This window comes from Euprymna scolopes, chromosome 36 (genome assembly GCF_053919585.1).
Source record: "Euprymna scolopes isolate OS-2025 chromosome 36, ASM5391958v1, whole genome shotgun sequence".
In the NCBI taxonomy this organism is placed as follows: domain Eukaryota; kingdom Metazoa; phylum Mollusca; class Cephalopoda; order Sepiida; family Sepiolidae; genus Euprymna; species Euprymna scolopes.
Window position 1 is genome coordinate 52,994,075 of NC_136517.1, and position 15,021 is coordinate 53,009,095.

Genomic DNA, 15,021 nt, shown 5'->3' on the forward strand with positions numbered 1-15,021 from the left:
CCTTTTTTTTTGTAATCTATTTCCTTGTCAAAATTCAGATATGTTTGAAGACTTTCTTCATCGTCAAAATTTAGAGTTTTCTTTCCTATGGTATTTTTTGCCTAGCAAGAATTGAAACTTTTTGTTACATTTTTCTTGGCATAATTTAGTCTTTTCTATAAAAGTTCCCTGTGACATTTTTCTTAGCCACCATTTAGACATTTTCTTTTTTTTTTTTTTTTTACTTTTTTTCTATCCAAAATTTACACTTTTTCAGTGACTGTTTCCTTGTTATTTTTCCCAGCCAACATTGAAAGAAACACAGAACATAAAACATAAAAAGAAACAATGTTGTTGGTTTTCGTTGATGGAAAGGTTAACTATTGAATTTTCACTTTTACTAACATAATAATATTAGGTATAAATATAATTGTCTATTACCATTAATTGTTACGTTTTCTTGGACCGAATTTGACCTTTTTCGGTAACTTTTTTTAAATAAAAAATTGATTTGTGATTTTTCCCTAGCCAATCTTTAAATTTTTCCAACTCGTTCTTGGGGGATTTTTCATAGCTAACATTTAATTTATCATTTTTTTCTATCCGAAATTGAGTAGATTTTATGAGAAAATTTTTCTTGTGAATTTTTCCTTACTAGAATGGAGTCCTTTATTTTGCGTGGATTTTTCCTTTTCTTCCTAGCTAAAATTGAGACTTTTTGTGACATTATCCTTACTAAAATTTATAATTTTTCACTGCATTTTTTGCTGTGACTTTTTCTCGGCAAAACTTTTGACTTTTTCTATGATTTTCCCTGCGACATTTTATCCACAAAAAATACTTTTCTCTGATTTTTTTTCATGTGACCTTCTCATAGATAAAATTTAGATTTTTTTTCTGTGAATTTTTTCTTGTAACTTTTTCCTCGCCAAAATAGAAACGAATTTCAGTATTTATTTCCGTGGTTTTCTTCTAGCCCAAATTTATAATTTTTTTCAATATTTTTCTTTGGCTTTTTCTGCCATTTTTTCATAGCTAAAGTCGAATTCTTCCAGTGACTTTTTACCTTTGCCCAAATCTATTTTTTGTGTGTGTTTTTCTCCACAACTTTATTACTGGTCACGCAAAATATACATAGATTGCAAATTTTTATCATGTCGTTTTAAACATTTAAACTTATAATTATGAATTTAGTTGATTAGTAAGCAACAAAACATATAACTAAATTATACAAAAATTGTGAACTATTTACAAATGTTTTTAATTAAAACCATGAATTAATTATACTTTATTTCTGTAATATTTGGGGAAAAGAAAAAAAAATTTCATACTTCTTCCATGACAAAATTTAAATTTTTTTCTCTGCAATTTTTTTTTAGCCAAAATTGAGACATTTTGTGACTTTAATATGACATTTTTCTTATTATTTTTCCTCGCCAACTTAGACACATTTCTCTATGCTTTTTATGTGTTCTTTTTTCGAACCAAAATTAAAAATTTTTTTTTCTGACCAACCTAAGTTTAGTTTTTATTTTCCTGTAACATTTTTCATTCAAGTATGTAACAAAGTTTAATTGTCACACTTGGAAATTCATGGGATATTTTATTGCCCATAACAAAGTATTTTATATTATCATAAAGATGCATGAATTGCCTAAAAAAAAACAACAACAAAAAAACGCCACAGACTACGGAATTAGTTATGCCGAGTTCAAACTCTATCAAATCTGTCATTATCAATTTGAAGGATTATTTATTTTATGGTTCATGTTGGAGTAGTGATGATTTTTAATATATTTAGACAAACTCTCTGGTCTTAAAGTTTAAAAAATCTGGAATAAATTTCACAAAATATGTTTTATGAAATTTAGTCTATAATACCATATCTGAATAACTTAATATCTACAATAAACAGCATCTGGTTAGATTTGATTCCTGATATTAAACTTCACCCATTTCAATGTTTCTATAATATATATATATATATATATATATATATATATATATATATATATATATATATATATAATATATATATATAATATATATAATATATATAATATATATAATATATATATATATAATATATATATAATATATATATAATATATAATATATATATAATATATATATAATATATATATATATACATATATATACAACTACTTAATTTACTCACATAAAATTAATATACGAAAGTATAGATTTATGCGTAAACTTTCAGTATTTAGTTCAAAAGTGCTCAATACGTAGGTAGAGCTAGTTAGTAATTTATAAGAAAGCTTAATCGCCATATATATTTTATAAATTACTATATATATATATATATATATATATATATATATATATATATATATATATATCACATATTTGTTATCCGACAGTACTATGAAGAAAAGAAAAATCATATTAAAATGTTTCTAAAAATGTTTTCGGAACTTCTGTAGTTTAAGCACCATGCTATATTTTAGATATGATTTCCAAGTTACATACAATTTTTACGGTATGTTTTGTTTACTAAATTGTTAGTTGAAAGAACTTTTTTCAATGATTTTTACATACAACTTTTTCTTAGTAAAAAATTATATACATTTTTTTGCCACTTTTGTAAACGTAAATTTTTTGTCACCATCATGAGCGGCCCTGCCGCTTAACAGCGTTGGCGACCATTGCGAGTGGCTATCCATATCCCGAAACAGCTCAACTTTTGACAATGTTCAATCGATCAAGTTGTCCATCAAAGTGCGTTTTGGTCTACCTTGCTTTTTGAATCCTAGCATTCTACCCGTCAATACCAGATGTTCTATGCATTTTTGACTGTAAATATCTCCTAAGAAAGTCATTTGTCTTTTCATTATAGTTTCCATCAGAATTTCTTTAGTGCATCCAGATCTAGTCCATATTTCCTCCTTAGAAATGTGATCTTTCCACCCGACGCCTAACGTTTGTCTCACAAAACAAATTTACACAAGTGGCCAGAGCGATATGGAAAGGCATGTTCTAAACATGACCGGACAAAGACAGAGTACCACGTGTTCGAAACAGCAGTCGTTGTAGATGCAAATCTTCTAAATAACCAGAGTTAAACACAACGTCGATTTTTAATGTGGGGAAAATAAATTTTCCCAAATAGAGGAATTCTAGATTGAGATAAAAATAAAAATTGCGCAAGTCTAGATTTCTCCTTCACTGACCGAGGACAGAAAATATAAAGTACAGTACCTGAACACATACTACATTTTGTTCCTAGAAAAAATGCCAAAATATCATAAGAATCATCACTATAGCAACCAACAACCAGAAAATAAATATTTAAGCACAATTTACTATTGAGAAACATATGAACTTATAATTGCATCTCGGTCACAGGCAAAAATGACAACATGTGTTCAATTAATTGTATATAAGTAACCGTTTACAATAGGTATTGCGTTTTGGCATTAAATAACCCCCAAATGGTTTGGTATACCGTAAAACAGCCAGTCGATGAATCGTTACCAATAAGTATTTTGTCTCCACATTAAATAACCCAACAAATAGGGTTGATATGCCGTAAAGCGAACAAATCAAGCCTAAAGTTATTGAGGAAATCTTCATGTTTTTAAAAAAAGAAAATTCAAAGTTTTATTTTTATGAAATAAAATATTTGTGAATTAAAAAATAAAATACAAATTGAAAATGAATTTATGTGATTAAAACCCAACACCACCGATTAAAAACTTTGAATTTAAAAACAAATTCAGGAACTTGTTCTCTACACTCTTATAATTTTGGTAAACCAGTTTGCAGGAACTAATAATGCGAACAACCTGAATCTCACCACTAAACTTGGCAATCCTTTCTTTATATATATATATATATATATATATATATATATATATATATATATATATATATATATATATATATATATATATATATCTTTTCACTTTCTCATTCTACGTCAAAAGACTTTGAATGTCTTAAATGACAGAGAAAACGTTTAGAAAGTTCGACAAAATGTTCTAAAAAAATAATACGCCCCCCTCCCAGTATATATATATATATATATATATATATATATATATATATATATATATATATATATATATATATATATATATATAAAATAATTAAAAAAAAAGAAGTCGAATGCATCAGTGATTCAAGTATTTGGGATTGTCCTTTTCTATGTCTTTTGAGTTTTTCGCCGACTGAAGAGCCTTCAAATCTTCCAGTGTTTGTGGAAGTTGCTGGTCCCTTGTTTCCGGAAGTAAGAACAGCAGAGCACAAGCCATCAGACATCCGATCCCAAAGATTGTGCCTGGCGCCCATGGAATTTTGCTGGACTATTAAATGAAAAATCGATAAAAAAAAAGGTGCTTTATTTGGAATAAGAAAAATAATGTATGTAAAAATTTTTTTAATTGTGTATAATTGTACAAAAAATGATGTACATAGGATTTAACGAAAAAATATATGCATAATTTAGCAATATAAAGTATGTATAATTTAGCAATAAAATGTATGCATAATGTAAGAATAAAATATATGCATAATTTAACGAAATAATATATGTATACTTGAATGGGAACATGTATATACAATTTAACAAAAAGTCTATGTATAATATAGAGCTAACATGTACATAATTTAACGAAATAATATATGTATAATTGAATGGGAACATGGATATACAATTTAACAAAAACTCTATGTATAATTTAGAACTAAAATGTACATAATTTAACGAGAAACTATATATAATTCAACAATAAAATGTATGCATAATTGAATAATAAATGTATATAATGTCTGCATAATTGAACCAAAAATAATTCATACATAAAACAAGGGCAGGTATACTGTCTTATATATATATATATATATATATATATATATATATATATATATATATATATATATATATATATATATATATATATATTATTTAATTATGCATATTTTCTTATTCGATTATGCATACATTTCGTTATTAAATTATACCTACCTTTATTTGTTGTACGATTTTAGACAATTATATTTGAATTATTTCCTTATTCATTCATACATACAATTTTCTTGTTACAATTTTCTTGTTGCTATTTTCTTGTTCTTCTTACATTTTACATTCATTTATATTAACAATAAAATGCACAAGAATATATATATAATTTAACTAAAAATATATATATGCATAATTTAATTAAAAAACATATATGCATAATTTAACTAAAGAAATATATATACATAATTTAATTAAAAAAACATATATGCATAATTTAACTAAAGAAATATATATACATAATTTAATGAAAAAAACATATATGTATAATTTAACTAAAGAAATATATATACATAATTTAATTAAAAAACATATATGCATAATTTAACTAAAGAAATATATATACATAATTTAATTAAAAAACATATATGCATAATTTAACTAAAGAAATATATATACATAATTTAATGAAAAAAACATATATGCATAATTTAACTAAAGAAATATATATACATAATTTAATTAAAAAAACATATATGCATAATTTAACTAAAGAAATATATATACATAATTTAATGAAAAAAAACATATATGTATAATTTAACTGAAGAAATATACATACATAATTTAATTAAAAAACATATATGCATAACTAAAGAAATATATATACATAATTTGATTAAAAAACATATATGCATAATTTAACCAAAGAAATATGTATACATAATTTAATTAAAAAAACATATATGCATAATTTAACTAAAGAAATATATATACATAATTTAATTAAAAAAACATATATGCATAATTTAACTAAAGAAATATATATGCATAATTTAATGAAAAAAACATATATGTATAATTTAACTGAAGAAATATATATACATAATTTAATTAAAAAACATATATGCATAATTTAACTAAAAACATATATGCATAATTTAACAAAAGAAATATATATACATAATTTAATTAAAAAAACATATATGCATAATTTAACTGAAGAAATATATATACAGAATTTAATTAAAAAACATATATGCATAATTTAACTAAAAACATATATGCATAATTTAACTAAAGAAATATATATACATAATTTAATTAAAAAAACATATATGCATAATTTAACTAAAGAAATATATATACATAATTTAATGAAAAAAACATATATGTATAATTTAACTGAAGAAATATATATACATAATTTAATTAAAAAACATATATGCATAATTTAACTAAAAACATATATGCATAATTTAACTAAAGAAATATATATACATAATTTAATTAAAAAAACATATATGCATAATTTAACTGAAGAAATATATATACATAATTTAATTAAAAAACATATATGCATAATTTAACTAAAAACATATATGCATAATTTAACTAAAGAAATATATATACATAATTTAATTAAAAAAACATATATGCATAATTTAACTAAAGAAATATATATACATAATTTAATTAAAAAAACATATATGTATAATTTAACTGAAGAAATATATATACATAATTTAATTAAAAAACATATATGCATAATTTAACTAAAAACATATATGCATAATTTAACTAAAGAAATATATATACATAATTTAATTAAAAAAACATATATGCATAATTTAACTAAAGAAATATATATACATAATTTAATTAAAAAAACATATATGCATAATTTAACTAAAGAAATATATATACATAATTTAATTAAAAAAACATATATGTATAATTTAACCAAAGAAATATATATACATAATTTAACTAAAAACATATATGCATAATTTAACTAAAGAAATATATATACATAATTTAATTAAAAAAACATATATGCATAATTTAACTAAAGAAATATATATACATAATTTAATTAAAAAACATATATGCATAATTTAACTAAAAACATATATGCATAATTTAACTAAAATATATATATACATAATTTAATTAAAAAAACATATATGTATAATTTAACTGAAGAAATATATATACATAATTTAATTAAAAAACATATATACATAACTAACTAAAAGAATATATGCATAATTTTACTAAAGAAATATATATACATAATTTAATTAAAAAAACATATATGTATAATTTAACTGAAGAAATATATATATATATATAATTTAATTAAAAAACATATATACATAATTTAACTAAAAACATATATGCATAATTTAACTAAAAAATATATATACATAATTTAATTAAAAAACATATATGTATAATTTAACTGAAGAAATATATATATATAATTTAATTAAAAAACATATATGCATAATTTTACTAAAGAAATATATATACATAATTTAATTAAAAAAACATATATGTATAATTTAACTGAAGAAATATATATATATAATTTAATTAAAAAACATATATGCATAATTTAACTAAAAAATATATATACATAATTTAATTAAAAAACATATATACATAATGTAACGAAAGAAGTATATATATATAATTAAATTTAAATACATATATGCATAATTTAACTAAAGAAATATATATATACATAATTTAATTAAAAACATATATGCATAATTTAACTAAAGAAGTATATATACATAATTTAATTAAAAAACATATATGCATAATTTAACTAAAGAAATATATATACATAATTTAATTAAAAAACATACATGCATAATTTAACTAAAATATATATATATATATATATACATAACTAACTAAAAAAATATATGCATAATTTAGCGGTAAAATATATGTTTAATTAAAAAAACATATATGCATAATTTAACTCTCTCTCTCTCTCTCTCTCTATATATATATATATATATATATATATATATATATATATATATATATATATATATATATATATACATCACTAACTAAAAATATATATGCATAATTTAACTAAGGAAATATATATACATAATTTAACTAAAAAAATATATACATAATTTAACTAATATATATATATATATATATATATATATATATATATATATATATATATATATATATATATATATTTATATATATACTTTAACTAAAGAAATATATATACATAATATATATTTTTTTGTACGATTCATCATTATCATTATTATTATTATTTTAGGATAGCGGGACAGCACTTCTGTCAAAGGAAAAGTAAAACGCCTCCTTCCCTCCTAGTCAGTGGGAGACCCTTGGGCATGGTCGAGAACCCACTTAACCCTTCCCCCCCTCCAATCAAGGTAACATGAGGTCATAGAAAGCATTGAATCCAGACGAAATGTTTACAGCAGAAAAGTACTGCCGACAAATTGACGAAATGCACTAGAAGCTCCAACCTATGTGCTCGAGATTGGTCAATATGAAGGGACCAATTCTCTTCCATGGTAACGCTCGCTCGCATGTTGCTCAACTGACCCTGCAGAAGCTGAACAAATTGGGCTAAGAGACTCTGCCTTATCTGCCATATTCATCGAACTTCTCACCCACTGATTATCACTTTTTCAAACATCTCGACAACTTCCTGCGTGAAAAATTCTTCAAAAGCCGAGATGATGCCAAATCGGCCTTCCATGACTTCATTGCTTCCAGAACTCCGGATTTCTTTGCTAATGGGATAAAAAAAACATGTTTCTCGTTGGCAAAAATATGTCGATTCTAATGGTTCTTATTTCGATTAATAAACTTTATTATGAAAGGAGTTATGATCTTTTTAAGTTGAACGTCAAAAATCGACATTATTATTGCACCCTCCTAATAGCATTTGCTAGGTCATAATGACCCCTATGTACTCTTACCTTGAACCTTTCTTCTTCATCGTCATTGTCACCATGCTAGTATAATGGATCTTCTTGCTTCTCTTATGCCATCTCATTCTATGCTCAATCACACTAGGTAGATTATGTGTCTTCAGCTAGTTGTTCGACATGTTCTGTGCTGTCCTCTCCTCCCCTAACCTGATATACCCCGCAAAATGGATATATTCGTTTGAAGTAAATGAGTGGTTTTGGCTACTATTTTAGTAATAATCTAGTAAGTTGCCTTATTGAACAGTGTTCGTGATCGGAGCTGGTATATTCTTAGCGTGAGGTTTTCAGTGCACCTTTGTCTCCCTTGAGTGGCTCCATCAGTCGGTATTTCTGGCTCAATCAGCCAATCAAATTCTTGTGAGGAGGAATTCATTACATTAGAAACACATCCCTGTTTTAGCATCCACAAATTATGCTCACTGAGGAATTTATTCTTGGATTTACAACAGTGACCAGCAAATTTAGTTCTTTCCTCTTTGATCAGGGCTGAGGTCTGAAAGATATTACCATAGAGTTGTTCTCTTATAGAGTACTGCCACCAGGAACTGATAAGAACAGCTCCTAGCATTCTTGTGGCCTAAAAATGACAACTCTCAACCCAGGTTATAAATAGGGGACCAACTTTTATACAGTCAGTGGTCAGCTGTGAATACACAAAAAATAACTAGTGCCAGACAAAATCAAAAGCTGCCGTCTGGTAAGATATAACACCTGGAAGCCACCTTGATAGGTCTATGGTGAAGCCATGAAAAGCAGTTTGATGGATGTGAGCCTTCAACAGAAAAACTTGCCAGATTTAGTTAATGGTGAAGCAGTCCAGTTCAACAAAGAACTTCTGCATTCTCTAGAAGAATGTTCCTATTTACTTACCTCCCCACAAGGGCAGAGTTAGACGCAAGGTCGGTTTTTAATGTGGGGAAAATCCAGCTCTCCCAAAAGGGGCACTCTGGATAGGAACAAAAATAAAAAATTGGCTAAATCTAGAAGGATCAAAGTCAGAAAAGGTGAAGTGTAGTATCAGAACAGATACTACACTTTGTTTCTAGCCAAAAAAGGCCAAGAATCTTGTCCGTAGAAAAAGTACACCTACCGAAAGGTTGACTATGACATTTTTATAATGTTCTGTAATTTTCAGATTTTCCTTTTCTTCTTTATTCACGTCATTTATTTATTTACCTCATCCTTCTTTTGCGCTGTCACTACTAATGCTACTCCCCTGCTTTTACATCTTAACCATCTCCCTATTCATTTTTCCCCACCAAATCTCGTCTCATTCATCGTCTTTCCAGCATATAAAACATTCAATATGCAAGCAAGCAAGATTATAAATTATCATTATTTTGAATAAAATAAAATGTGCATCAAGTGCGCTTGAAAGCCAAATCACAACGTAATATTAGGAAAATAAACAAATATTTTACTTGTTTGAAATTCATCACAAATATATTTCAGAGGTATCCTCTGTCTTCAGTGTGTTGTTTTTTCTTTTCTTCTTCCTTGCCATGTTGTACATTTGGAGAAAGAAGCTTGTAAAGAGCCGAGCGTTGTTTCTAGCGGTTGTATTTTGAAATGTTTGAACTGTGCGTAGGCAATGCGAGAATAACGTCATTCTTTGACGTTATTCTCGCGTTGCCTACGCACAGTTCAAACATTTCAAAATAGAAACAACGTGCGGGTCTTTACAAACAGTCTTCTTTCTCCAAATTTACACACTGAAGATGGAGTATACCTCTGAAATATATTTGTGATGAATTTCAAACAAGTAAAATATTTGTTTTTTTTCCCTATTTTTTTTGTCTCTTTCAGCTCTGTTCAGACCGCTATCATTAGGGACACTCACTGCAATCTAGGTTGCCACTCTTTCTGACTTATTCTATATAACTATGTCAGGTTTCACAGCAGCATTTTCAAAGTAGGTGGCTGTAGGGATTACATAGTCGTAATGTATGGTATATAAGTCATTTCCAACTGTTCTTTCAGGTTGATGTTCCCAGGACTTGCTGCTACACTAGATGCTTAATTTTTTACAGATGGTCTAGTGCAGGTACTTACATACTCCATCATGTCTCGTTATGCTTGGTGAGATCAGCTTTCTTTCTTTATTAATATGAAACCAACTTACCATTAATCTTGTTAAAGGTGCCAACATACTTGATACTCGAGAAGAGGCAGAGGCTAACCCTGTTCCAGCGCTCCTACAATGAAACGATACAAAGAGATGCAGAAAAAGATAAATATGCAGTAATAATTTTAAGATGAGTAAAATTAATTTCCCCAACACTTGTACGCCCCATTACAAAGATTAAATAAAACTATAACGATACTAAACCTTATGTCTAGAATCTTTGTTCTAATTCTGATCATAATTCGTCATATGATTTTGATTCTAGAAAATGTCTAAAATGTAAAGCTTAAGCTCAAGGTGTCTTAAGAAGAAACTGAAATTCAGAGAAGCTTGCTTAATAAGTGTCCAATGACTATGGATCAAAGTTAATGCAAATTTGAAATATTCGAATTACCTTACGATTAAGCCTTACATTTTAGACATCTAGAATCAAAATCATACGACAGATTATGGTAGCAAGTTCTCGTTCCGTCAGCCATGACCCGGTATAGTAATTCGCAATTGTATCCTTAGTATCGCCCACAGCGACTTCTACCTGGTCATGGCTGATGGAACAAGAGCATGCTACTTCCATGGATTAAATTGTTCGAAATTCTGTACAGCTTCCTGAGTTTGAGTGAAAGATTCCCGAGTTGGACACACGAAGAAGGTCGGAAATTACATCAGCTGAAATCTTGATAGAATAATAACATCCAAATTGAGAACAGTCATCTAAATAATACAAATTATCAAACCTCATCTAAAATATTCAGAAACATAATTTACTAAACATGTTTTAAATATGTGGAGCTTTGCGAGTCATAGATTCCTCAATTTTACAGAGCAACGTCGGAATATGGATCCTGCTAGCAAATATGTTTAATTCATTGAATAAATGCTGGGGATTTCATAAGAATTGAATAATTCTCTGGATTTTAGTGATTAAATGGTTGGATCACAAATAATAATAAGTTTCTATATTTTAGGCAACTGGGCATTTGGTCCAATAACAGCATTGAACAGGAAGTTCGGAAATGACTTACCTGAGATTTGTTGGGTAGATTTCTGGGGTGTAGAGCCAAACTCCTGAGAAGGCACCACTGGCACCCATCATTCCAAAAAGAGTAAAAACGATGGTCAAATTCTTCATTGTTGTTGTCTCTTCTGAAAACAATAATAAAAAAAATAAAATGTCCGTATCATTTGGATTATTCAAAGTACTCGTCTCATCTTTAGTGTTATTTTCACAACATTTCCATCGATGTAATCTACGACCTTCTTCAGATGTATCTTATAAAACTCGGGAATCTCCACAGAGATTTTCAACAGAACCCTTTATTTAATCCATGGGGAGTAGTATTCTCTTGTTCCAACAGCCGATTTCCTAAGTAATTTGCTGTTGCATTTTTTTATTCCCAGACACTCAAAATACAATTGAAAATTACTTAGGACTTTTAACCCAGTCATGCTACACCTATGGATTAAATAAAGGGTTCCATTCAAAATTCCATGCAGATTCCCAAGTTCGCCGAAAAAATTCCCAAGTTTGATGGAAAGATTCCCGAGTTTGACAGAAAGATTCCCGAGTTCGACAGAAAAATTCCCAAGTTCAACAGAAAGATTTCCGAGTTCGACAAGATACACCTGAAGAAGATCGGAGGTTACATCGACCCAAATGTTGTGAAAATAACAATCAATAAGAACCCATATAATACGAATAATCAAACCTCATGTAAAAAAAATTCAGAAATATAAAAAAAAATGTGTCAGTAGGTCTAAGAACAGGAAAGCTTTGTAACATTTTTAGTTATAGTTGCAACAGATAATTTAACTCATTAGCGCCGATAATCCTCTTTAGGGCCAGAAGGATGATTAACCATATTTCAGAAACGTCTTTATTTTTCAAAGACAACCGTAATTAGTCATAAAGATTAGAGTCTTTGATGTACAAAGACGAGAGTTGTTCCATTAAAACAAGCGACCCTCTGTGCCGCAGAATATATGTTTCTACATAGTTACCACCATTCTCAATGTACTTTTGCCACAAAGTTAACGACACATTTCTGCTTCTGACACACGTCCTCGACAGGGGTTCATGTCTTAGAGTTCCACACTGTCAATATCTGCAGCAGAGGGATGAAACGGGTCATGAAAGCACGAGTTCAGTCATCGTAACAATACAATTTGCAATCTCGTCTGATCCATTTGGGTGGAATAAAATAGGTGGCGTTACTTTTAGAACGCCACTACTATACAGACAACACTGATGTCACAATATTCAGTATACTGCGGAAATCTATAGTGGAATGATACAATCAGTTTCGTCTATAATTCAATTATAAATATCTTTTGGTTAATTAGTCCTTATAACCAACCTATATATATATATATATATATATATATATATATAGTCATCCACATACAGTACTGTTTCGCTGTTTCACAGCTCATCAGTGCGGCTAGACAGGCAACTACCTCAAGCCAGGATTGAAACCCGACCGTTTGTACGGCAGTCAAGGCTCCTAACCATTACGCTATTAGCGGCTGCTTGAACGAGTAGTGAGTTTAACGATGTTTTGACATCGTCTGAATATATATATATATATATATATATATATATATATATATATATATATATATATATATATATATATATATATATATATATATATATAGGATATATTATAGGATGAATGAATGCACTAAGTATCCTATAAAATTAAGTAAATCTTTGAAAGTCATTTTAGTTTCAAATAATATTGTATTCACAAAAGATATTTGGTAATAAATTAAAGAAAAAAAAAATTAAACACTAACGAGTTAGGTAACATTTAGAATCTATTTGCTGAATTGAAACAAAGAAAAAGAAAAAAGTTTTAAAATATTATTTTCAACATTTGTCAGAGTTGGTTGCAAGTGCTATAAGTTTGCTGAAAGAGCACCCTTACAGCAACGCACTTATGCAGAGGTGTGGATTTTTTTTTTTTTTTTGTGTGTTGTAAAAACTCGGTAGTGGTGATGGGGGAGGGGGGTTATAACCCACTCGATCAGCCGCAAAATCTCACCTTTTTACTGTAGATGTCCCTAGATACCGGGATTTTTTTTTTTTCTACTTTATTAGCTTCTTTCATCGGAGCACATGTCTTTGGGATTTTCCCTCATTCCTGTAACGTTGCCCACGATTACATATGGGACCCACATGTTGTATGCAGTCTATGTAACGTCACAAGGAACCTAGGACAAATAACAACTCGACTCCTTTTTTATTTTGTAACGACAACATTTCCAGGTACTTTCCCAAATAAACTGTGACCTCTGACCTCTGTCCTCTTGAACGTCGTTTAGAACGTACTGTTGAACATGCTCTCGAATGTGATCACTGATCTATGCACACACTCTTTTCTTTGTATTCTTCTTCGCACATGGCTCGGCATTTGCATACGCGCTCTGTTACATTCTCTGTTTCCCCGACTTTGCCAACATTCAGAAATTTGAATGTAATGTAAAAAAACATGTTGTTGTCAAACACTGTACTTAGGTTTGCCCTCTATAAATCTTGCCTCTGTTAGAATAGCTACTTACACTTCAGTAGAAAGATGTCATATTTAATGCGGACAAACGCAAAAGAAGTTTCAGCATTTAAGTTTAAAATTACACAAATATTTTGTACAAAAACCGTCTTTAGATTTGAATAATAATCTCTACAATTATATAAATGCAACTTTGTCTGCCTGTGTGTGCATGCGTGTGTATGTGTGCACGTGTGTGTGTGTGTGTGTGTGTGTTCGTTCCTTATAGACTTCGAAACGACTAAACAGATTTCCTTTAAAATTTACAGAACTTTAGTGTGTAAGTCTGGGAGTGATCCTAGTTAAGTTTTGTCTCAGAATACTCCCGATAATTACCGATAATTAATAATCGAAACAGTTATTTTAATTTATCTATCATCAGTAAAGCCATTTTTTCCACATCGTCGCTTAGCAATAATGATAAAACAACGGGCAGTGAAAATTCTTCTGTGGTTAAGTTGATAGCGTTTTTTTTTGTTTTGTTTTTTTGCATGACGTGGTCTGTAGGTTCAAACTCCGCACGTAAATTTCTTAATTAAGTACAAACAGCCTTATGTTATAACCCAGAACGAACAACCTATAAACCTGGTATTAAAT

The 15,021-nt window shown here is 28.0% G+C and overlaps 2 protein-coding genes across 3 annotated transcripts in view; both read right to left on the reverse strand.

The window, feature by feature from the left end:
- Nucleotides 1–2,976, reverse strand: part of LOC145260240 (uncharacterized) — a 9,945-nt gene extending 6,969 nt beyond the window's left edge. The window contains exon 1 of the mRNA XM_080118066.1: nucleotides 2,947–2,976. Coding sequence (XP_079974192.1) covers nucleotides 2,947–2,976 — 30 coding nt within the window. The remainder of the gene's footprint in view (nucleotides 1–2,946) is intronic.
- A 1,114-nt stretch (nucleotides 2,977–4,090) lies between these two features.
- The window catches only part of LOC145260483 (organic cation transporter protein-like), a 291,891-nt gene continuing 280,960 nt past the window's right edge, over nucleotides 4,091–15,021 (reverse strand). For both annotated transcript variants that reach the window (XM_080118592.1, XM_080118593.1), the window contains exons 8-10: nucleotides 11,899–12,019; nucleotides 10,874–10,946; nucleotides 4,091–4,307 (exon numbers count right to left, since the gene is read on the reverse strand). In XM_080118592.1, the coding sequence (XP_079974718.1) occupies nucleotides 4,116–4,307; nucleotides 10,874–10,946; nucleotides 11,899–12,019 (386 nt within the window). In that variant the 3' untranslated portion in view covers nucleotides 4,091–4,115. The remainder of the gene's footprint in view (nucleotides 4,308–10,873; nucleotides 10,947–11,898; nucleotides 12,020–15,021) is intronic.